Here is a 24,412-nt window from a genome sequence, read left to right on the forward strand (position 1 = left end):
CAGAGAAGGGATGGCTGCGCAGCTGAACTTCTCCAACATGGATGTTCTGAGGCTGGCACAACTCATTGTGATCAATGACAAGCGCCTCTTCCCCCCAGCAGGGGAAGAGGAGAAACATAAAAAAGAGTTCTGTGAATATCTCAGCCATTTTCACTGTGCGCTTCCCCCTCCCTCTCACCCCCATTGTCAATTAATTGGACGGCTGTCACCATATCAAATACGTGCATTTTTTCATTTTGAGTGCCTTTTTTATGCACATTTAAAAATAATTGCATGTTGCTGTTATGTTAACTCCCTCTCCCTCTCTCATGTTTCTTCCCTCCGCTACTTCTTTCATCTATACCCTCCTTGAGATGACCATGACACATGTGGGCCTCTTGTTTTCCAGGTGGAAGAACTGAAGAAGCACACTAGGGTGCTGCAAAAAAAAAAAAAAAAAACACAGCCCAGGTAATTTGTTGGCCATGGGGCTAACTATAACAGGTGATGGGTGACCTGAACTCTCTGTGACAGTTTCCCTCTTGTCTCTCGGCAGAAGTGTCTTCAGAAGAGGAAGAGGCGGAAGATGATGCTGATGATGGCAATGACGAGGATGAGGAGGGATCCCTGGCAGGAGTGGCTCCTCCCCCAACTTCTTTTCCTGCCCCAGGTCTACATTCATGTCCTTAATCCCTCCTGTCCCTTCTTCCAGCCCCCTCTCCTCAAGATATCCAGGAAAACCTCGTACCCCCATGTAAGACTACCCACCCCTACACCCGGCCACACACAACTAACCTCTCCCCCTCCTCACCACAAGATAAGCCCCCTGCCTCCCTCCCTGAGTTGCGCACTGGATGCCCAGTCTCCCAATCTCGTAAAGTCCTCTTGTAATTATTCACAATCCTCTTGCGATTTATCAACTTTGAATAACTTTGTGTTGTCAGCAAATTGAATTACCTCACTAGATACTCCCATCTCTAAGAACATAAGAGTAGCCATACTGGGTCAGACCAATGGTCCATTTAGCCCAATATCCCACTTCCAAACAGTGGCCAAGCCAGGTCACAAGTACCTGGCAGAAACCCAATTATTAGCAACATTCCATGCTACCAATCCTGGGGCAAGCAGCTGCCTCCCCATGTCTGTCTCAATAGCAAACTATGGACTTTTCTTCCAGGAACTTGTGCAAACCTTTTTTTAAACCCAGGTATGCTAACTGCTGTTACCACATCCTCTGGCAAAGAGTTCCAGAGCTTAACTATTCATTGAGTGAAAAAATATTTCCTCTTATTTGTTGTTAAAGTATTTCCATGTAACTTCCTTGAGTGTCCATTAGTCTTTGTACTTTTGGATCAAGTAAAAAATTGATTTACTTCTACTCTTTCTACACCACCCAGGAATTTGTACACCTTAATCATATCTCCCCTCATCTGTCTCTTTTCCAAGCTGAACAGCCCTAACCTCTTTAGCCTTTCCTCATACGAGAGGAGTTCCATGCCCTTTATCATTTTGGTTGCTCTTCTTTGAACCTTTTCTAGATCATTTATAAATATGTTAAAAAGCAGCGGTCCAAGCACAGACCCCTAGGGAACCCCACTCTCTACCATTCTCCATTGAGAATACTGACCATTTACCCACACTCTCTGTTTTCTATCTTTTAACTTGTTTTTAATCCACAATAGAACACTACCTCCTATCCCATGACTCTCCTGTTTCCTCTGGAGTCTTTCATGAGGTACTTGTCAGATACCTTTTGCAAATCCAGATACACAATATCTATTTATTTATTTGTTACATTTTCCCACCTATTTTCAGGCTCAATGTGGCTTACATAGTACCTTAAAGGCGTTCACCAATTCCGGTATGAACAAATACAGCAATGTTGTGGTAGAATAAGGTTCGTGTGTACAGACACATTAGAGAATCGTAGAGAGGAAGAGAATCGTAGAGAGGAAGAGAATCATAGAGAGGAAGAGTTATTATATGTCCATTACGGGCTTTGGTTTCGTTGTGTTGCAGGGTACAGGCATTTAAGTTGGGTCGGTAGGGTATGCCTTTTTGAACAGGTTAGTTTTTAATGATTTTTGGAAGTTTAGGTGATCATAAGTTGTTTTCACGGCTTTTGGTAGTGTGTTCCATATTTGTGTGCTTATGGAACTGGCTCACCTTTATCCACATGGTTGTTAACCCCTTCAAAAAATGTAATAGATTGGTGAGGCAAGATTTCCCATCACTTAGACCATGTTGGTTTTGTCTCATTAATCCATGCTTTTGAATATGCTCTGTAATTTTGTTCTTTATAATAGTCTCTACCATTTTGCCTGGCACCAACTTCAGGCTCACCAATCTATAATTTCCCGGATCACCACTGGAACCTTTTTTAAAAATCAGTGTTAAATTGGCCACCCTGCAATCTCGGGGTACCATGCTTGATTTTAAAGATAAACTAAAGACAATTTAAAACAGAGGAATTCAGTAAAGAAGATTTTAGATAAAAGTAGAATGGATCAATATATGGTGGAATGATAGACTGTACTGGCATCACATACAGTAGCTATAGTTCGGGTTCCTCTTTCCCACATGCATCACTTTGCACTTGTTCACATTAAACGTCTTCTGCCATTTGGATGCCCAGCTTCCCAGTCTTTGTAAGGTCCTATTGTAATTTTTCACGGTCCTCCTGTGATTTAACAACTTTGAATAACTTTATGTCATCATCAAATTTAATAACCAAATTAGTTAATATGTTAAAAAACAGTGCTCACAGCACAGACCCCTGGGGAACACCACTATCTACCCTTCTCCATTGAGAATACTGACCATTTAACTCTACTCTCTGTTTCTATCTTTTAACTTGTTTTTAATCCACAGTAAAACACTACTTCCTATCCCATGACTTTCCAATTTTCTCTGGAGTCTCTCATGAGGTACTTTGTCAAACGCCTTTTGAAAATCCAGATGCACAATATCAACTGGCTCACCTTTAGCCACATGTTTGTTCACCCATTCAAAGAAATGTAACAGATTGATGAGGCAAGATTTCCCTTCACTAAATCCATATTGGCTTTGTCTCATTAATCTATGCTTTTGGAAATGCTATCCGCCTTATAATTGAACGAGAAAAACGCCCAAGTTCCGACCTAAATCGGGAGATGGACGTTTATCTCACAAAAACGAATAACTCAGTATAATCGAAAGGCAAACTTGGATGTTTTCAACTGCACTCCATCGCGGAAGCGTACAAAGTTGACGGGGGTGTGTCGGAGGCGTGGTGAAGGCAGTACTGGGGCATGGTTATCACCCGACAGAGATGGGCGCCTTTCGCCGATAATGGGAAAAAAGTATGCGTTTGTAGCTAGAATTTAGGGCACTTTTCCTGGACCCTGTTTTTTCACGAATAAGGCCCCAAAAAGTGCCCTAAATGACCAGATTACCCCCAGAGGGAATCGGGGATGACCTCCTCTGACTCCCCCAGTGGTCACTAACCCCCTCCCACCACAAAAAATGATGTTTCACAACTTTTTATTTTCACCCTCAAATGTCATACCCACCTCCCTGGCAGCAGTATGCAGGTCCCTGGAGCAGTTGTTAGGGGGTGCAGTGGACTTAGGCAGGTGGACCCAGGTCCACCCCCCCCCCCCACCTGTTACAATTCTGCTGCTTAATGCTTAGTCGTCCAACCCCCCCAAACCCACTGTACCCACATGTAGGTGCCCCCCTTCACCCCTTAGGGCTATAGTAATGGTGTAGACTTGTGGGCAGTGGGTTTTGAGGGGGATTTGGGGGGCTCAACACACAAGGGAAGGGTGCTATGCACCTGGGAACTCTTTTACCTTTTTGTAAAATTGCCCCCTAGGGTGCCTAATTGGTGTCCTGGCATGTGACGGGGACCAGTGCACTACGAATCCTGGCCCCTCCCACGAACAAATGCCTTGGATTTATTCGTTTTTGAGCTGGGCGCTTTCATTTTCCATTATCGCTGAAAAACGAAAACGCCCAGCTCACAAATTGTCGAATAAAACATGGACGTCTATTTTTTGCGAAAATACGGTTCGGTCCTCCCCTTCACGGACCCGTTCTCGGAGATAAACGCCCATGGAGATAGACGTTTTCGTTCGATTATGCCCCTCTATGTAATTTTGTTCTTTATAATTGTCTCTACCATTTTGCCTAGCACCAACATCAGGCTCACTGGTCTATAATTTCTCCAATCACCTCTGGAACCTTTTAAAAAAATTGGCGTTACATTGGCCACTCTCCAATCTTCCGGTACCATTCTTGATTTTAAAGATAAATTACATATTGCTAACCATAGTTCTGCAAGTCCATTTTTCAATTCTATCAGTACTCTGCGATGAATACTATCCTATCCAGGTTATTTGCTACGCTTCAATTTATCAAATTGCACCATGACATCTTCCAGGTTTACAGAGATTTCATTCAGTTTCTCTGACTCGTCAGCTTTGAATACTATTTGAATAAAACTTAGGGCAGATGCATACACAAATCCTAATTACTGGCAATGAAACTTTTAATGACTCATCAACTAACTAATTTATGCATTTTCGAAAGAGAAGGGCGCCCATCTTCTGACACAAATCAGGAGATGGGTGTCCTTCTCTCAGAGTCGCCCAAATCAGCATAATCGAAAGCCAGTTTTGGGCATCAACTGCTTTCCGTCTTGGGGATGACCAAAGTTCATGGGGGCATGTCGGCAGTGTACTGAAGGCGGGACGGGGGCGTGCTTAACAGATGGGCGTCCTCGGCTGATAATGGAGAAAAGAAGGGCATCCCTGACGAGCATTTGGCCGACTTTACTTGGTCCCTTTTTTTTCAGGACCAGGTCTTGAAAAGGTGCCTGAATTGACCAGATGACCACCGGAGGGAATCGGGGATGACCTCCCCTTACTCCCCCAGTGGTCACCAACCCCCTCCCACCCAAAAAAAAATTTAAAACATTTTTTCCTGCCTCTATGCCAGCCTCAAATGTCATACCCAGCTCCATCACAGCAGTATGCAGGTCTCTGGAGCAGTTTTAGTGGGTGCAGTGCACTTCAGACAGGCGGACCCATGCCCATCTCCCCTACCTGTTACACTTGTAGTGGTAAATGTGAGCCCTCCAAAACCCACCCAAAACCCACTGTACCCACATGTAGGTGTCCCCCTTCATCCCTAAGGGCTATGGTAGTGGTGTGCAGTTGTGGGGAGTGGGTTTTGGGGGGGTTGGGGGGCTCAGCACCCAAGGTAAGGGAGCTATGCACCTGGGAGCAATTTGTGAAGTCCACTGCAGTGCCCCCTAGGGTGCCCGGTTGGTGTCCTGGCACGTCAGGGGACCAGTGCACTACGAATGCTGGCTCCTCCCACGACCAAATGCCTTGGATTTGGTCATTTTTGAGATGGGCGTCCTTGGTTTCCATTATCGCCAAAAACCGAGGTCGCCCATCTCTAAGGTCGACCATCTCTTAGGTCAACCTAAATGTTGAGATTTGGGTGTCCCCGACTGTATTATCGAAACGAAAGATGGACGCCCATCTTGTTTCGATAACACAGGATGCCTCGCCCCTTCGTGGGGACATCCTCAGAGATGGGCGCCCTTAGAGATGGTCGTCCCTGTTCGAAAATGTCCCGCCACATGTTAAGTGCTTTCTGTGTTAGGGAGCATGTCATGGATGAAGAATGGGTATTGTAGTTAGCATACTGCAAATACCACTCAATTGGCACTTTTGTAGTTAGCATGGACCACTTACTGCCTCTTAAATAGGAGGAGCTATTGTCCTTCTGTGCTAACTCCAAGCAATGTACCACACATTACATAAGACCTGTAACGGCAAATGCTGTGAACAACCACAATAATTGTAGCATTAAATTTGCACGTACCACATGATAAGCTGCGATAACTGCAAATATTACCAGGCTTTAGTAAAAAGGCCCCTAAATTAATATATACCAAATTGTAGGTTAACAGAAAAATGAAGTTGATCAGCAAGCATCAGAAAGATTTAATGGATATTCATTGACTCTGTGAAACTGATAAAATGTCTAAAAAGGCCAAACAAACCAAAACTGCTTTGTCCTGTGCACATCCTTAGCTCTTATTATTAAACTGCTGTTCTGAAGCCAGGATGGGAAAAATTAACCTTTTCAAAAGAAGGCACTGCATGGATTTATTTTTACAAAGATATTGTTGAACCAAAAAATAGTTTAACCTTAGTGGCTGATTGATTTTGCTTCTAAGAAATTAATCTGGTAAGTATCAAAATGATAAAAACTTCAATTGATTTTGGCAGCTTTTATTCGTAGCAGAAGTAATTCTGTCATGCTCGTCTGTATGCGGGTTTAGCTACAGCTCTGTATTTGCTCAAACATAGACAATGGCTTTCTAGCACAGACATTTATTGTATCTTGCATCTTCATAACTGGAAGAATTGATGCACAATAAAGACAGATTTAATTCATCCCTTGTTAGCCTCATCAGACAGTTATAAAATAAAATGAGTTTGGTGGTCTGGGTTGTAATGTTTATGAACTGATCATACTTACCGCAAATAATAAGAATTTAGTTAAATAGAATCATAAAATATAATTGGAATGCTTATATCATCTTTTAAATACTGCCTGTCAAGTTTTAGCTGGACAGAAGGTCAATTTAGCAGTTATAATGAGAAATAATTTCCCCAGTAATTTCATCAACTCAAGACATATAATTGGTACACTTATTCTGATGATTTATAAACCATATTGATATAGAATCAGAAAAAGAGTTAAGAAAAACAGCTCTGGCATAAGATGGAGTATAGATTCCTCCTACCAAGGAAAGGCTTTTAAACTGAGTGGAGTAAAATATAAAGTAAATGGACAACCAGAAAAAAAGCAGAGAGGAGTTTAACTCTGTTCAGCTAAGGGGGAGCTCCTGAAGCTCGAATGGGTGTGGCTCCAGCCAAGATGGCTACTGACAGGAAGAGAGTTGGAAAACAATTGTTCAAGAGAAGCTCTTTAATGTTTGAAAGTGGAAAAGGTTTCGTAAACACCCTGTCCAGAAAGGCTTGCAAAAAATCAGTATCTTGGAAAGAAAACCTGCATATTCAAAGCCTATAGGGAAAAGGGAGGCAAAAAAGAAACTTTAGATGTTTTTAATGAAAATGGCATGCAAAGCTTTTATATCTGGAAGCCTTAAAGAGGGATGTTCACGTTAAAATAGCATCCCAAATGTGTTGGTCTTGACATTCAGCATTCTTTCTCAAACAGATCCATCTGTGAAACAGTAAAAGAAAAAAAACACCACAGAACTTACATAGTACAACAGAAGTCAAGCCAAGTTAGTATGAGTATTAGTAGCCAGGAGGATCAGTAGTGGAAATGATAGAGGTAAGAGACAGTTTTCCCCTGAAAAAATTGTTAGAGAACCTTACGAGACTGGGCATCCAAATGGCAGATGATTAATGTGAGCAAGTGCAAAGTGATGCATGTGGGAAAGAGGAACTCAAACTATAGCTATGTGATGCAAGGTTCCACATTAGGAGTCACCGCCAAGGAAAAGGGTGTCATGATTGAAGGTACACTGAAACCCTCTGCTCAGTGTGCAGTGGTATCTAAGAAAGCAAATAGAATGTTAAGAATTATTAGGAAACGAATGGAAAACAAAAATGAGAATGTTATAATGCTTTTGTATTGCTCCATGGTGCGACCACACCTCGTACTGTGTGCAATTCTGGTCACCACATCTCAAAAAGATATAGCAGAATTAGAAAAGCTACAGAGAAGGACAACAAAAATGATAAAGGGGATGGGACGACTTCCCTATGAGGAAAGGCTAAATTGGCTAGGGCTCTTCAGCTTTGAGAAGAGATGTATGAGGGGAGATATGATAGAGGTCTATAAAATAATGAGTGGAATGGAATGGGTGGACCTGAATCACTTGTTTACTCTTTCCAAAAATACTAGGTCTAGGGGGCACGCAATAAAGCTGTTAAGTAGTCAATTTAAAATAATCGGACAAAATATTTTTTCACTCACTGTGTAATTAAACTCTGGAATTTGTTGCCAGAAGATGTGGCAACAAAAGGTCTTTCCAATATACAATAACAAACAAGGGCACATTATTGCATAAACTACTCCTTCTGAATTAGAATGCATTTTCCTTTTAATTTATATGGAATATCATAATTGTCAAAGAAGGTTCACAAATTGCACATTCCCCACACTTGTCATGTCCCCCTAGAAATGGTATTTGAATAGGTTCTTGAAGCACTAGTTGTTTAATAGGTTGTTGAGGTGTTAAAGGAAAATGAATTGCAATTCAGAAGGAGGGTTGCCCTGTGGTAATAGGCTGTTGTCCAATTGGATGGTCTTCCCTGGGGGTGGGGGAGCAGGGGCGTAGCCACGGGCGGGCCCGGGTGGGCCTGGGCCCACCCAATTTCGGGTCAGGCCCGCCCAGCAGCAAAGTTCCTGACGGCGATTCCAGTCGCAGCGATTCCCACACGCTGCCTGCCAGTGCCGGCTGCCACTCAATCTCCTCGCGCTACTAAGCGCTAACCCGGAAGTCTCTCCTCTGCAGGAGAGACTTCCGGGTTAGCGCTTAGTAGCGCGAGGAGATTGTTGAGCGGCAGCCGGCAGGCAGCGTGTGGGAATCGCTGTGACTGGAATCGCCGTCAGGAGCTTTGCTGCTGGGCGGGCCTGCAAGGAGGGTGAGATGCTGCAGCTGCACGGGGAGGGGGGGGAAGATGTCGCATGGGGGAGGGAAGACGGGAGGACACAGCAGCTGCACAGGGGGAAGGGAAGATGGAAAGAAAGATGCTGCACAGGGGGGAGGAAAGATGGAAAGATGAGGCTTGGTTGGTGGGTGAGGGAGATGCAGCAAAGGGGTGGAGGGGTGAGGAAGGGAGAAGTCTTGGCTGTGTATGAGGTGGAGGGGAGGGACACATGTTGCATACAGAGGGGATAGGTGGGGAGGGGGAGAAATGGTAGGCATAGGGGTGGAGAGGAGGGAGAAATGGTGGGTATAGTGGTGGAGGGAGGGCGGAGCAGAGAAAATTTTGTGCCCACCCACTTTGGGCTCAGGCCCACCCAAAACTGGCTGTCTGGCTACTCCACTGTGGGGGAGGTTACTGCCACAGGTGGCTAATGTTTCATTTGATGCTGGGGCTGGGGCTGGGAGAAGAGCTTGAGAGAGAATTGTGTTTCCCTATCAGATTTTCAAAACCCTCTCAAAATTGTAAAAGTTTGTGTTTCAGAGCACTTGTCTTTGAATGGCTCGCCTCGTATGTGCATTTTGCAAAATTCACTTCTTACTCATAGATGCCATTGTCATATGCTGTTTGTCAGTCAAACTATTTCAAATCCAGTTCACTAATACTGGACTCACTCACACAAAAGTCTATTCATGATTCTCCTATGCAGGACAGTATCAAAAACGTTGCTGATAAAGTGTTTTAAAAGACTTCAACGTATTCAGAATTCAGCTGCTCAACTTTTGAAGAACAGAATAAGGCAACCACTTTAGATGGGGGCCAACCACAAACTGGCTGAAGGCCAATGACTACTACTACTACTACTACTATTTAGTATTTCTATAGCGCTACAAAGCGTACGCAGCGCTGCACAAACATAGAAGAAAGGCAGTCCCTCCTCAAAGAGCTTAGGGGGGAGGGCTAGGAGAGAGAAGAAGGCAAAAACTCTAGAAATGAAGAAAACAGATAGGGAGAGCAGGAGGATGAAGGAAAGGAAAGGGTTGAGAGTAAGGCAATGAGAAATAGGGAAAGGAGGGGCCAGGGGAAGAAGAGAATTGGAGAATAGGGGAAGCAGGGAAATTAGAAAGGCTAGAGCAGAGCAGTACATTTAAAATGTTAGTGTTGGCATTTAAAGTTTTTCGAAGAATGGTACCAAAATATGTTTCTGACAAGCTGCTAATCTATGCCCCTAATTGATTGTTACTTTCTCACAGTGAGAAGCATTTTATTTTGCCTCCTGCCAGGTCTTTTCATCTTTAAGTGCACTTGTTTTGGAGCTTACTCTTATTCTGTGACCTGGTTGTGGAATAAGGTTCCTCTCCCTGTGAGATCCATTAATGACCTGTTAGGATTTCATAAGACTGTTAAAACGTATTTGTTTAATTAGTATTTTGATGAGTTGTAATGGAATAATGCTAAGCTGGAATTGTTATTTAGTTTTATAGTAACTATGTCTTGTTTTTATGTTGAATTGTTTTAACATATTATGTACGTAATTTTGTAACCCATTCTGGGCACTGTCAGGAAGATCGGCTAAATAATGGAATGGATAAATAAATAAATCTACTGTAAGTAGACCACATCCGGCATGTATCTTCAATCTAGTTCTCTATTCATCCAATTGAAATAAATCAGATTTCACAAAATCTGTCTCAGGTAAAATCATGCTGCCTTGTATCCTTCAAACTCAATGAACTGTAGATAGTTTCTTATCCTTTCCCTTAATAACATTTCCATTCATTTTTCGACAACCAAGATTATAGTTTATAGTTTACAATCTCCTCTCTGTTACAGTTTTTATGAAGATGGACCATAGCTACCCTTCACCATCTCAAAAGTCACACATGAGGCTGTTTTCACAAAGGAACTAGAGTTCTCTCAACTGCAAAGTTCTTTCAGGCTATATATCATTGCTTTGTTGTTCTTGCTTTTACACAAAGAAAATTCCCAAAACACTGGCGAATCAGCTCAAAGCAGAAAATTCTTGCTGCAAGAAGGACTCCATTATAAGAGGCATTAACTTGGAAATGCAATTCAAGGGTCCCAACCCTTTCAAGACCCTCTGCTACCAGGTATACCAACCAAATACTGAATGTGATAAGAGAAGAGCGTACAGATTCTAATACTGATATGGTAATCCACCTGTGGACAAATGACCTGACCAATAACAGCACACTTGGAGTGCAGAGAGCTTTCCAGAAGCATGGGGAAGGGCTTAAGTCTCTGGTTTGGAATGTAGTTCTTTCTGAAGTAATACCTAGTTATGGAACATAAGAACATAAGTATTGCCATACTGGGACAGACTGAAGGTCCATCAAGCCCAGCATCCTGTTTCCAACAGTGGCCAATCCAGGTTACAAGTACCTGGCAAGATCCTAAAATAGTACAATACATTTTAAGCTGATATCCTACAAATAAGACGTGGATTTTCCTCAAGTCCATCTTAATAATAGCTTATGGACATTTCTTTTAGAAAGCTATCCAAATCTTTTTAAAACCCCACTAAGCTAACTACTTTTACCACATTCTCTGGCAATGAATTCCAGAGTTTAATTACATAATGTGTGAAGAAATATTTTCTCTGTTTTAAATTTACTACTTTGTAGCTTCATTGCATGCCCCCTAGTCCTAGTATTTTTGGAAAGAGTAAACAAATGATTCATGTCTACCCGTTCCACTCCACTCATTATTTTATAGACCTCTATCATATCTACCCTCAGCCATCTTTCATCCAAGCTGAAAATCCCTAACTGCTTCAGCCTTTCCTCGCAGGGAAGTTGTCCCATCCCCTTTATCATTTTTGTCATCCTTCTCTGTACTTTTTCTAATTCCACTATATCTTTTTTGAGATGCGGTGAATTGCACAACTATGGAGCGATACAAAGGCATTATGATGTCCTCACTTTCAGGGGCGGACTGAGAATACTCTGGGCCCCCCCTTAGCTACCGCCCCCCCACAGATGCTACAACTGCCCCTCCCATGCTACTGCTGCCCCCGCAGCCCTTACCTTGAAGGGGTGGTCTAGTGGCTTGTTCGGGAGCAGAGATACCAAGGGTGGCCCATCCCAATGCTGGAGATTTACCATCGCAATGCTGGAGATTGAAGGCCAAATGAGTGAGATTTTTCTTGTGGGTCCCTGCCAAATTTTAACCAACTCTAGCATATGTACATTCTTATGAATATATACAAAACCCCTACAAAAGTCACTTGGGACATGTATGACACAAATCTACCATTCTATAACAGCACCAACAAGGACTTTCCTAGGAAAAGGCAGCACTGGATATATTGTGGTGAGCCCAGAGCATCAATACACTTTTTGGGAAAACTGAACAAGATGGATTACTACTACAGCTCCCAACAATCAACATCCCAACAATCAACATTAACAGAATATCTGGCATTGGTCACACCTGCAAACACAAATACACGATAAGTGACCACAAACTAAGGCGTCCTTTCACTAAAGCTTAGCGAGTGCTAATGGAATTAGCACCACTAAATGCTGCAGTCCTATTTTATACCTGTGGGCAACAGGGCACTTAGCGCACACTAATTCCCATTAGCACATATTAAGCTTTAGTAAAAGGGCCCCTAAGAATAGAAATATGTAAACAACAATTAGCTTGAAAGCTCAAGATGCTACACTCTACATGCAGTGCAACACCAGAGAAATAGAAAATGTTGCATTTCCTTATGTACAGTGCAAAATATAAAGATAGCAGATGTCAATTCCCAAAACTGACACACTGCAATCAATAAATGGATAATAAAATAATTGTTCTACCTTTATGGTCCCAGTCTCTGCTCCTTCTTATCTCATCGCTCTCCAGGGCCTCCTGTCCATTTGCCATGTTTTTCTCTCCTCCTATCTTCTTAATTTCTTCCACTCATTGATTTGTTTTTATTCTCAGCATGTTCATCCTAATCTCCCTTTCCACTCCCCTCCATGCCCAGTATGACCCACCATTTCCCCTTCTCACATTCCTCCATACCCAGCACGCCCCACAATCTCCGCTACCAACTTCCACCATGTCCCCCTGATCTTCCTTTCCATCCCCTCCATACCCATGCCAGTCTCTCCACTGCAAAACACTATACACAAACCTGTGCAAAAACACACTCATAATCTTACCAGACCATAACAGCACTAATTCCAAGGACAGGATGAGCTACAACCATATGCGTGGAAAGGCAGCACTGTAATTACACGGGGCTCTAAAAACACCAATACACTACCTAGAGAAAATAACAAAACAAAAAGGGCTACAAATACTACACGCTAGCAGAATACTGCACATTGATCACACATGAAAACGCATGACACAACAGATATGACACAAGGAACTAGAAATCAAAACATATGATGTCAAAATATTGAACTGGAAAGTTACCTCAAGAAGTCGGACTCGGCATGCAGCAATACTACAGAAATTGAAACTTGCATGCAGAATATCACAGATGCACATTTCCAAAAGCTGACATATTCCAATTAATAAATTCTGAATACCTTTGTTGTCTGAGCATTTAGTTTTTTTTGTATTTGCTTTGGTCCCAGTGTCTTCTGTTTTATGCAGTGTCTTCTTTCCATTTGATATTTTTCTCTCACCATGTCCACCATCCTCCTGTGTCCTCATGCGTCCTATCTACCATCTGTAGCCCTGCCCCTCTCCTTCCTCCAGTTTCAGCATCTGCCCTCAAAGTGTTCAGATCCAGCTCTTAAATTCAGCAGTTTCTCTTCCATCTATATCTAGCATTTCTCCTTACTCCCCTCATGTGCCTTTACTCCCTCTGTCTTCCCTTCCCTCCCCTCCATCCATGTCCAGCATTTCTCCTCTCTCCCATCCCCTCCATCCATGTGCACCTCTTCCTTTGTCTTTCCTTCCCTCCATCCTTGTCCAACATTTCTCCTCTCTTCCCTGCCCTCCACTCCATCCATGTCCAGAATTTCTCCTCTCTTCCCTCTCCTTCTTCCATGTGCATCTCCTTCCTGTCTTCCCTCCCCTGCATCCATCCATCCATGTCCATCAACTCTCCTCTCTCCCCTGCTCTCCCCTCCCTCCATCCATGTCCAGCAACTCTCCATTCTCCCCTGCTCTCTCCTCCATCCATCCATATCCAGCATATATCTCCTCTCCCCTGCCTCCTCCATTCATCCATGTCCAGCAATTCTCCTCTCTGCCCTGCCCTCCCCTCCAAGTACAGTGATTTCTCCTCTCTCCCCTGCCCTCCCCTCCCATCCATGTCCAGCGATTCTCCTCTGCCCTCCCCTCCTATCCATGTCCAACGATTCTCCTTTGCCCCATATCCTCCCCTCCCATCCATGTCCAGTGAGTTTTCAGTCCCTGAGTTCAAGTTCCAACCCAGCCCCACCTGCCTGTCCTCAGCACGACATCCCTACTCTCCATTCCTGCCACCCTGCCTTTAAACCTTTTTAAGTCACAGCAGCGCAGTGAAAACAGCCCAGCAGGCTTGCCTACAGCCTTTCCCTTCCCTCTCAGTGTCCCGCCTTCCTCTGATGATGTATTTCCTGTTTCCACGAGGGCGGGACACTGCGAGGGAAGGGAAAGGATGGAGGCGAGCCTGCTGGGCTGTTTTCACTGTGCCGCTGCGACTTAAAATAAAAGGTTTAAAGGCAGGGTGGCAGGAACGGAGAGGAGGGCTGTTGGGGTGCTGAGGGCGGTCAGGGAGGACCGAGAGCTGCCTGCAGCCGGGTTATACCAACCCTGTGTTTCTCACCACCCCACCCCCCCAAACTATGCCCATGCAGTGTACTGACAGCTTTATCTTTTTTATTTTAGAGTGTGTGGCGGCAACAGCAGCGGCGGCCACTAGACAACCAGTGTGGCTGTAGTGTGCAGAGGTGTCAGTGGTATCAACGGGCAAGGACAACCGGGCAGAGCCTCTGGGCCCCCGGAGCCTCTAGGCCCTCGGGCACTTCCCGGTTGCCTGAATGGTCAGTCCGCTCCTGCTCATTTTTGTTTTCTATCCCTTTGCTAATAGTACCTAACATTCTATTTGCTTTCTTAGCCACTGCAGTACACTGAGCAGAGGGTTTCAACATATCATCAACGATGACACCTAACTCCCTATCCTAGTCGGTGACTCCTAACGTGAAACCTTGCATCATGTAGCTATAGTTCGGGTTCCTCTTTCCCACATGCATCACTTTGCACTTACTCACATTAAACATCATCTGCTATTTGGATGTCCAGTTTCCCAGTCTTGTAAGGTTCTCTTATAATTTTTCACAATCCTCTTGCAATTTAACAACTTTGAATAACTTTATGTCATCATCAAATTTAATTTCCTCTTTCCCACATGCATCACTTTGCACTTGCTTATATTAAACATCATCTGCCATTTGGATGCCCAGTTTCCCAGTCTTATAAGGTCCTCTTGTAATTTTTTCACAATCCTCTTGCAATTTAACAACTTTGAATAACTTTATATCATCATCAAATTTAATAACCTCATTAGTTACTCCCATCTCTAGATCATTTATAAATATGTTAAAAAGCAGCGGTCCCAGGAAAGACTCCTGGGGAACCCCACTATCTACCCTTCTCCATTGAGAATACTGACCATTTAACCCTACACTTTGCTTTCAATCTTTTAACCAGTTTTTAATCCACAGTAGAACACTACCTCCTATCCCATGACTCTTCAATTTCCTCTAGAGTCTTTCATGAGGTATTTTGTCAAATGCCTTTTGAAAATCCAGATACACAATATCAACTAGCTCACCTTTATCCACGTTTGTTCACCCCTTCAAAGAAATGTAATAGATTGGTGAGGCAAGATTTCCTTTCACTAAGTCCATGTTGGTTGCGACTCATCAATCTATGCTCTTGAATATGCTCTGTAATCTTTGTTCTTTATAATGGTACCCACCATTTTGCCCGGCAGCAACATCAGGCTCACTGGTCTATAATTTCCCATATCACCTTTGGAACCTTTTTTAAAAATCAGTGATACATTAGCCACCCTCCAATCTTCCAGTACCATGCTTGATTTTAAAGATAAATCAAAGACAATTTAAAACAGAGGAATTCAATAAGAGGCTCAAAGTCTAGTGTAAAGAAGAAGGTTTTAGATAAAAAGGAGGATGGAGCAATATATGGTGGAATAAAAGACTGTACTGTAACGATAGACTCCATTTTTTTTGTGGCAGGAAAAAGGATTCTTGGTGAAAAATTCAGATGGTATGGTTTAAGGCATTTAAACTAGAGGGTGGAGATGACAAAAGGAAGCAAGGGCATTCAGGAAGTGACCCCTAGCAAAAACAGGAAGGAGATGTACAAAATAGGAAGTGAGAAACAGATAAGCACATTTCTGGAGAGGGACCTTGGGGTGATGCTGTCTGAGGATGTGAAGGTGGTGGCCACAGCCAGAAGGATATAGGAAGTGGTGTGCTGGTAAATGTTTAACAACAGGCTCTCTCCCCGGTCCACCTCTGCGCCCCCCCCCCTCAAAATTGCAGAGCAGCTATAGCCGGGGAGAGAACCTGTGGGGGGGGGGGGGGGGGGGGGGGGGAATGCATTACTCTCTCCAGGAAAAAAAATTTTTTAAATGATTCCAGGTTCCAATATAATTCATGTTTAATGTGGGATAAAATGCCATAAATAAGTAAATAAATATAAACTTTTAACGTTGAGCACCTGATTCTCAAAGTGGACATATTCAAAACACTATAATGAAAATAAAATTACTTTTTCTACCTTTTGTTGTCTGGTGACTTTGTTTTTCTGATCATGCTGGCCCAGTATCTGACTCTGCTGCTATCTGTCCTCTTAACTCCGTTTCCAGGGCTTCCTTTCCATTTATTTCTTTACTTTCCTCCTTTCTTCTTCATTTCTTGCCCTACATCCGTAAGTAAAAGCTGGGTCCTCCGCAGACTTGACTGTCCAGTGGATCCAGCTTCTGCCTATTTTCTCCATCCATGTGCAGTTTTTCTCCTCTGTTCCTTTTCCCTCATCTCATCTCCTTCCTTCCTCTCTCTTCCCTTCCCTCCATCCATGTCCAGCATTTCTTCTCTCTCCCTTCCCCTCCATCCACGTGCATCTCCTTCCTCTGTCTTCCCTGTCCTCCATCCACATCCTGAATTTCTCCTCTCTTCCCTCCATCCATGTGCATCTCCTTCCTGTCTTCCCTTCCCTCCCCTCCATCCATGTCCAGAATTTCTTCTCTCTCCCCTCCATCCATTTGCATCTCCTTCCTGTCTTCCCTTCCCTCCCCTCCATCCATGTCCAACAATTCTCCTCTCTCTCTGCCCTCCCCTCAAGCAATCCTCCTCTCTCCCCTGCCCTCCCCTCTATTCACCCATGTCCAGCAACTCTCCTCTCCCCTCCCCTCCATCCACCTATGTCCAGCAACTCTCCTCTCCCCTGCCCTCCCCTCCATCCACCCATGTCCAGCAATTCTTCTCTCCCCTGCCCTCCATCCATATCCAGCAATTCTCGTCTCCCCTGCCCCCTCCATCCATCCATACCCAGAAATTCTTTTCTCTCCCCTGCCCCCTCTTTCCATCCATACCCAGCGATTCTCCTCTCTCCCCTGCCCTCCCCTCCTGCTCCCATCCATGTCCAGTGAGTCTCCTTTGCCCCCATCCTCCCCTCCCATTCATATCCACCTGCCAACCCTCTTCTCCCCCCCCCCCAAAAAAAAAATCTCCCTTTTTTCTTCCTGCCACAGTGCCACCCTGCATGGTTTAAATCTCTTTTATTACCTCCGTCAAAGCGGCCACGTCATTGAAAGCCGTGCTCGTCTCTAGCCTTCCTTTCGTGATTTCGTTCCCTCAGAGTCCCGTTCCCTCAGAGTCCCGCCCTCGCAGAAAGAGGAAATGACATCAGAAGGTGGGACTCACGAAGGGAAGGCTAGAGGTGGGCAGGGCTTTCAATGATGCGGCCACTTCGACGGAGGTAATAAAAGAGATTTAAACCATGCAGGGCGGTGCGGGGCAGGCGCAGGCAAACGTGGGCTGTGGGAGGTGAGGCAAGCATGGCTTATGGCGCCCTCCTGCCATGCTTACCTCATTCACCGGAGCCGGCTCACCATTCAGAACAACCGACTTGCAAGATCTTTAAAAATTTAAGAACCGGCTTTTGCGAGCCGGTGCGAGCCGGCTCCAGCACACCACTGGATATAGACTGCATAGAGAGAGGTATAGCTGACAGAAGAAAGGAGGTGTTGATGCCCCTTCACAAGTCATTGTTGAGGCTCCACTTGGAATATTGTATTCAGTTTTGGAGGGTATATCACTCTAAGGATGTAAAAAGACTTGGAGCGGTTCAGAGAAAAGCAACAAAATGGTCTGAATTTGCACCACAAGATATATGAGAAGAGACTTGATGACCTGAATATGTATACCATATAAGAAAGAAGAGATAGGGGTAATAAGATGCATACATGAATAAGGTTGCAGGGGGATCGATTTAGGAGAATATCAGGAAGTATGGAGAGGGAGGTACCACAGTAGGTTGTCCTAAACGCATAAGATAAGTGTTGAAAATTTCTGGTGAAAAAAACATACACAAAAATTCTTGTCTAATAAAAAGCGAGAATATTGTTTATATATCGGGAGGTTTTTTTGAGACTTGTGAGGATGCTCACCAGGATGTTTGCATAAAGAAAATTTATTTTCAATGGCAAACGCTGAGCAGCACGATATCCGCTACTAAATCAGTAGTAGAGGTATCAAGTGTCTGAAGTCTTTTTTCCTCCCCAAAACTACAAATATTCACAGTTGGATGTCATAGTGGGAGTAAGAAAGGTGAATTAGTTAAATCCAGATATATTTAAGTGGATAGTGAATTGGACTTCTATAAGTACAGTCATAATGAAGTGTAAAGAGAAGGAATAAGCAAGCAAAGTGAAGCTGTATTAAAAAATGATCATGCAAGACAGATCTGTCTAATGACAAAAAAGGATTTACAAATTAGAGAGGAAATGTGTGACTCCTAAATGTCAGATGATTATTTACTAGGACACCTAACATTTTTATTTCATCCTTAAGTGGGATTTTTGTACTATGAATTGATGGTCCAGGAATAAGTGATGAAGTGTTTATTAAAGGAAATATAATGAAAGTGTCTTTGAAGGATTTAACTTTAAATCATTTAGAGAAAGCCAATTTGCAATTTGAAACAACTTATGACATATTTCAACTACCAGAAGAGAGTCTCTGTTATGATGAGAAAACAAAAGTTGTACATCATCCACATAGATGAAAACTGTAATACTAAGTGTTTGAAGAAATAGCATGAGGGGTGAGAAGACAATATTAAATAGGGGACCTCACAAGTGAGATTATGAACATCAGACACATCAGAGAAAGAATCTGACCAATGTAGTTGTAAGATTGATTTAGATTCCACCCAAGACCCACCCAAATTATACACCTTGTCACAGTGGCGTAGCAAGGGGGGCGGGAGGGGCGGTCCACCCCGGGTGTCAGCTCAAGGGGAGGGTGCTCCCTGCCAGCTCCCCCCCCCAGGTGCAGCACGATGACACCCCCCCACCTCGGTGCATCAACAACCCCCCTTGACCAGTGCCTACCCTCCTCAGCTCCCTCCTGCTCCAACCAGCTCCCGCACCCTACCTTTAAAGAAATTTCGGAAGCCGTGGAAAGGCGAGGCGCAGCGCCTCGCGCCTGCATGTAAAAGAAGCGTGGATCCTCATCGGGCCTTCCCTCACGCTGTCTGTTCCGCCCTCCGCTGACGCAACTTCCTATTTCTGCAAGGGCGGGACAGACAGCGTGAGGGAAGGCCCGATGAGGATCCACGCTTCTTTTACATGCAGGCGCGAGGCGCTGCACCTCGCCTCTCCACGTCTTCGAAATTTCTTTAAAGGTAGGGTGCAGGAGCTGGTTGGAGGGAGCTGAGGAGGGTAGGCACTGGGTTGGGGGGGTGTTGATGCGCCGAGGGGGGGTGTCATCGTGATGCACCCGGGGGGGGGGGGGGTGCAACGGCGAACTGCCCTGGGTTGCAGCCCTCCTTGCTACGCCACTGCCTTGTCATCTATATGTAGTGCATATCTACCTGTGTATAATCCCAGCTTTCTAAAATTGGATTTTACGCATGTATCTCAGATGCCTGTGTAAATGCCAATATCTACACATATAAATCATGATTAAGGCTCTTAAATAACTGCCAATATCTCTCCTTCACCCTTACACCTTTTGCTACATTAATAGCAGCACAGGGTCAATTTTTGTTAAAATAATAATGCTCTCGTGTTTGCTGTAGATCTTAGAAAAGATGATAAACAAGGAAATAATTTTGTAAGTGCATAAATGAATAATAAGTATATGCATAGGATTTTCTGTGTGGATTTGGCTGGATTTTCAAAGTGAATGTATGTACATTTTTCCACTTTGAAAATTACCCTGCTAAACTATGCACACATGTTTACATCTGATTTTTTTTGGCACACACAAATTCTCAGGGTTAATTTACATAAGGGCAGTTGAATTTTCAAAAGTAGGAGTATAAATGCAAGTCTTGCCTTGCCCACTCTGGAAATCCTCTGCAGAGTCCTTGTAAACTTATGCACATGCATGTGCATAAGTTTATCTGCAATATTGGTCAGATAATTACTGTATATAGAAGCCCATTTCCATAGGTAAAGTACCATTTCACCCAAAAAAAAAAAAGAAAGAAAGAAAGAAGCTGGTGCTAAAGAACCCAAAATAAAACTAAGCAATAGGTCCATTTTATCTACAGAAAGTTTTTGAAAATGACTCTCTTAAAAATACTCTTCATTTAAGAGAATATGTGAAGTCAAATGATGTACCATTTCCATATAGGTCAGAAGAGATTCTTTGTTGTCCTTCCATGCTGAATACAATACATCTTCAGTGGGGAATTTATCACATCCCACCTCCAGAGTAACTTCAAAACAGTTGGTGTGAAGATAAGTGAAATCCGCCATACCTTATTTTGAAAATGAAACAAATAGATGTTTTAAAATTAGCTATGTTGGTATTGCTATAGGTATTAGGAACATGCATGTTTAATATTGTTCTTTATGTCTAAAAAAATAATGCCTAAAAAAATAATGCCTAAGTAGGCACCTACTTGCCCTCTTAAACCAGGTGCCTTGTTATAAAATTACCTTCTATGGGGGCAATCTAATTAAAGCCGCCCCTTCCCTCCTGGGCAGAAGCCCCTATAGACACATCCTTGATGCAAGAGTACATTGTATTCCCTGGAGGGCAAGCCCTGGTTGCAGGATCACTTCCTGCCACTTCAAGGTGATGCTGTCCTTTCAGTTGACCTTTCTCTATGGCAGCACAGAATTCCTGTAGGTCTCTTCTATATACCAGTCTGTCTGCCTCAGCTCCTCTACGTCTGATACTTTAGCCTCCAGTGATTGGACCCATTCCCTGAGTTCTAGGAGTTGTTTGCACCGAGTACACCCATGACCTCTCACCTGGGAGATAACCAAACATGTGACACTCAATTCAAAAGAATGGATAGCTCACATCTTGCTGCTGGACTACTGCCTGCATCTTAGTATTGGCGAGTTGTTAACTAAGTTGCTAATGGAGTGGTGGTATGTAAACTAAAGCCCCCTATGATTATTAATAATATGCTATACTTTGCTGCTATTTAGTAATTTGTTTATTTATTTTTAGATTTCCCTCAAAGACCTAAAAAACCACTATGGGCCTGCTATTTAAAAGGGTTTAATTAGGCAGGAGAGACGCCTGCTCAGATAAACCCCGCTGAGCAAGCTGGCATCCAATATTCATCAGCACTTAAGTGGTTAGTGCTGCTGAATTTGCCAGCTAACTGACCATCCCCGAACCAGAAATGTTAGGGGCAGGCTGAAGGTGGGTCTCAGTCTGTTTTCTGAGAAGAGAAAGGAAAGGAAGAACTACACAGCTAAGTACAATATAAGCACAGTATAATGTTTTAAGACTTGTGATATATTATTGAAGTCATTTTGCACCTGTTGCTACAAGGAGGGTTTTTGTGCCAATGATGAAACAGCCCTGCTCCTGTTGCTTTTTCTAGCCGGGAGCTTTTTGAGTCTTTTTCCTCCTTGTGATTTTACCCTGCTCACAAGCTAAGTTCTATAGGAGAACCCCTGTGTCTTTGTTTATACTTATGAAAGTCTTATTGCAGACGTATGTGATGCTGCTTTGTTGGAAATCTAATTAATTCTACAAATGGCCAAAGGCAGAGAAGGTGAAGTGCATATTGAGAAAGAACCCAATTCATTTTCCAATCCTTCACATCCAATAAAATATATAGCTCACCATGTCATCAGAATTGTTTGCCTGCTTACTTTGGAGGGGCAAAGGGTAAGGAAGTCATATTGGCAGTGAAGGGGAAGGGATCAATTCATCCTTAGTCTCACAAGATTTGGGAGGCACCACCCCCTTTGCCCACCTCAACAATGAAAAGACTTACCTCCAGCAAAGCTGTACCATTCTGCTCCATTTATAATGCCATCTTTATTAGCAAAGTTACCACCACATCTTTCAGATGATTTATCTGACATTACTGGATGTGCACTTGAATATGATTTTGCCAACAATTTAAACATCTGAAAAGAGAGTTATGACATAATTCAGTTTGAGAACAGATAATCTAATATAATATAAAAAGCCAAGCATTGCAGTTAACACACAGAAGGCAATTCTATGACAGTGTGCCTACATTTAGGTGCCTAGAGAATGTCTATGATTGTACCTGTTTTATAAAAGAAAGTATGGGGAAATTCTTTAAATGGCGCTCAAAAATCAACGCTGAAAAAAATCAGTGATAAACACTATTCTATAAAGAGTATTCAGAGATGAATGCTCTTTCTAGAATAGCATTTAGAGCTGATTCCTGTGCCTAAAGTTGAGCACTGATATTTACATCAGCTGCTACTACTACTACTACTTATCATTTCTATAGCACTACTAGTCATAAGCAGCACTGTACACTTGAACATTAAGAGACAGTCCCTGCTTGAAAGAGCTTATAATTTAATCAGGACAGACAAACAAGAGAAATAAGGGATAAGGAAATTACTAAGGTGGGGATGATAAAACATACATGGGTGCTGTAAAAGTGAATAGGGGTTAGTAGTTAAAAGCAGCATCAAAAAGGTGGGATTTTAGCCTAGACTTAAGACGGTCAGAGATGGAGCTTGACATATTAGCTCAGGAAGTCTATTCCAGGCATATGCTACAGCAAGATAAAAGGAATGGAGTCTGGAGTTGGCAGTGGAGGAGAAGGGTACAGATAAGAGAGATTTACCCAATGAAGGGAGTTCCCAGAGAGTAGTATAGGGAGAGTTAAGACAGGTACTGAAGAGCTGCAGAGTGAATGCACTTGTAAGTCAATAAGAGGAGTTTGAACTGTATGCAGAAATGAATAGGAAGCCAATGAAGTGACTTAAGGAGAGGGCTAATATGAGCATAGTGACACTGGTGGAAAATAAGTCATAGAGCAAAATTTTGAACAGATTGAAGGGGAGAGAGATGGCGTAGTGGGAGACCTGTGAGAAGCACGTTGCAATAGCCTAAGCGGGAGGTGATGACTGTGGATAAGGGTTTTGGTAGTATGTTCAGAAAGGAAAGTACACATTTTGATGATATTATAGAGAAAGAAATAACAAGTTTTAGCAGTCTATTGGATATGTGCAGAGAAAGAGAGCAAGAGAGAGGAGTCAAGGTAACCCCAAAAATATGAGTTGATGAGACAGGGAGAATGAGAGTGTTATCTACAGAGACAGAGAATGAGGGAAGAGGAGAGGTGGGTATAGAGGGAAAGATCTCAGTCATTGTCATGTTTAATTTCAAATTGCGGTGAGACATCTAGGCAGCAATGTCAGACAGTCAAGCTGATACATGGGCCTGGTTTCCTGCTGAAATTTCTGGTGTGGAGAGGTAGATCTGGAAGTCATCAGCATAAAGGTGATACAGAAAACCATGGGAGGCGATCAGAGCACCAAGGGAAGAAATATAGATGGAGAAAAGAAGATGTCCCAAGTCAGAGCCCTGAGGTACACCAACTGATAGTGGGATAGAAGTGGAGGAGGATCTGCCAGAGTATATAGTAAAAGGGCGATGGGAGAGATAAGAAGAAAACAAGGAAAGAACAGAGCTCTGAAATCCAAGTGAAGACAGCGTATCAAGGAGCAGGCGGTGACCAACAGTGTCAAAAGCAGCAGACAGATCGAGAAGGATGAGGATAGACCTTGAGGTCTGGCTAGGCACAGGTCATTGAAGACTTTAGCAAGGGCTGTTTCAGTTCCCACCCATCTACTTGGCACTCTGTCTCCTACTGTCATCCTTTCTATATGACATATCCTCAATCTTTCACTTTCCACTACAACTGTTTCTGATGCCTTCAAACATGCCATAGTTACTCCACTCCTCAAAAACCTTCATTAGACCCAATGTGTCCTTCCAACTATCGCTCCATCTCCCTCCTCCCTTTCCTATCCAAGATACTGGAAAGTGCTGTTCACCACCGTTGTCTTGACTTTCTTTCATCTCAAGCTATTCTTGATCCACTTAAATCTGGCTTTCATCCTCTTCATTTTCAATGAAAGAAAAACTTATTTCTTGTATATTTTTTAGCGGCTTGATATTCAACTCTACTTAACCAGAAAGGAGAGGCTACTACCCAGTTAAATAGTGCTCACTGTGTGATACACTGATTTTCAGCAGTACAAAATCTGATAATGCTGCTGAAAATCTGGC

General features: G+C 43.2%; 1 protein-coding gene across 1 annotated transcript in view; it reads right to left on the bottom strand.

Moving 5' to 3' along the window:
• Positions 1-24,412, bottom strand: part of CPZ (carboxypeptidase Z) — a 148,177-nt gene that overhangs the window by 12,622 nt on the left and 111,143 nt on the right. Inside the window, exons 8-9 of the mRNA XM_030191145.1 lie at positions 22,125-22,260; positions 20,500-20,639 (exon numbers count right to left, since the gene is read on the bottom strand). Coding sequence (XP_030047005.1) covers positions 20,500-20,639; positions 22,125-22,260 — 276 coding nt within the window. The remainder of the gene's footprint in view (positions 1-20,499; positions 20,640-22,124; positions 22,261-24,412) is intronic.

Source organism: Microcaecilia unicolor, chromosome 2, assembly GCF_901765095.1.
Source record: "Microcaecilia unicolor chromosome 2, aMicUni1.1, whole genome shotgun sequence".
NCBI lineage: Eukaryota > Metazoa > Chordata > Amphibia > Gymnophiona > Siphonopidae > Microcaecilia > Microcaecilia unicolor.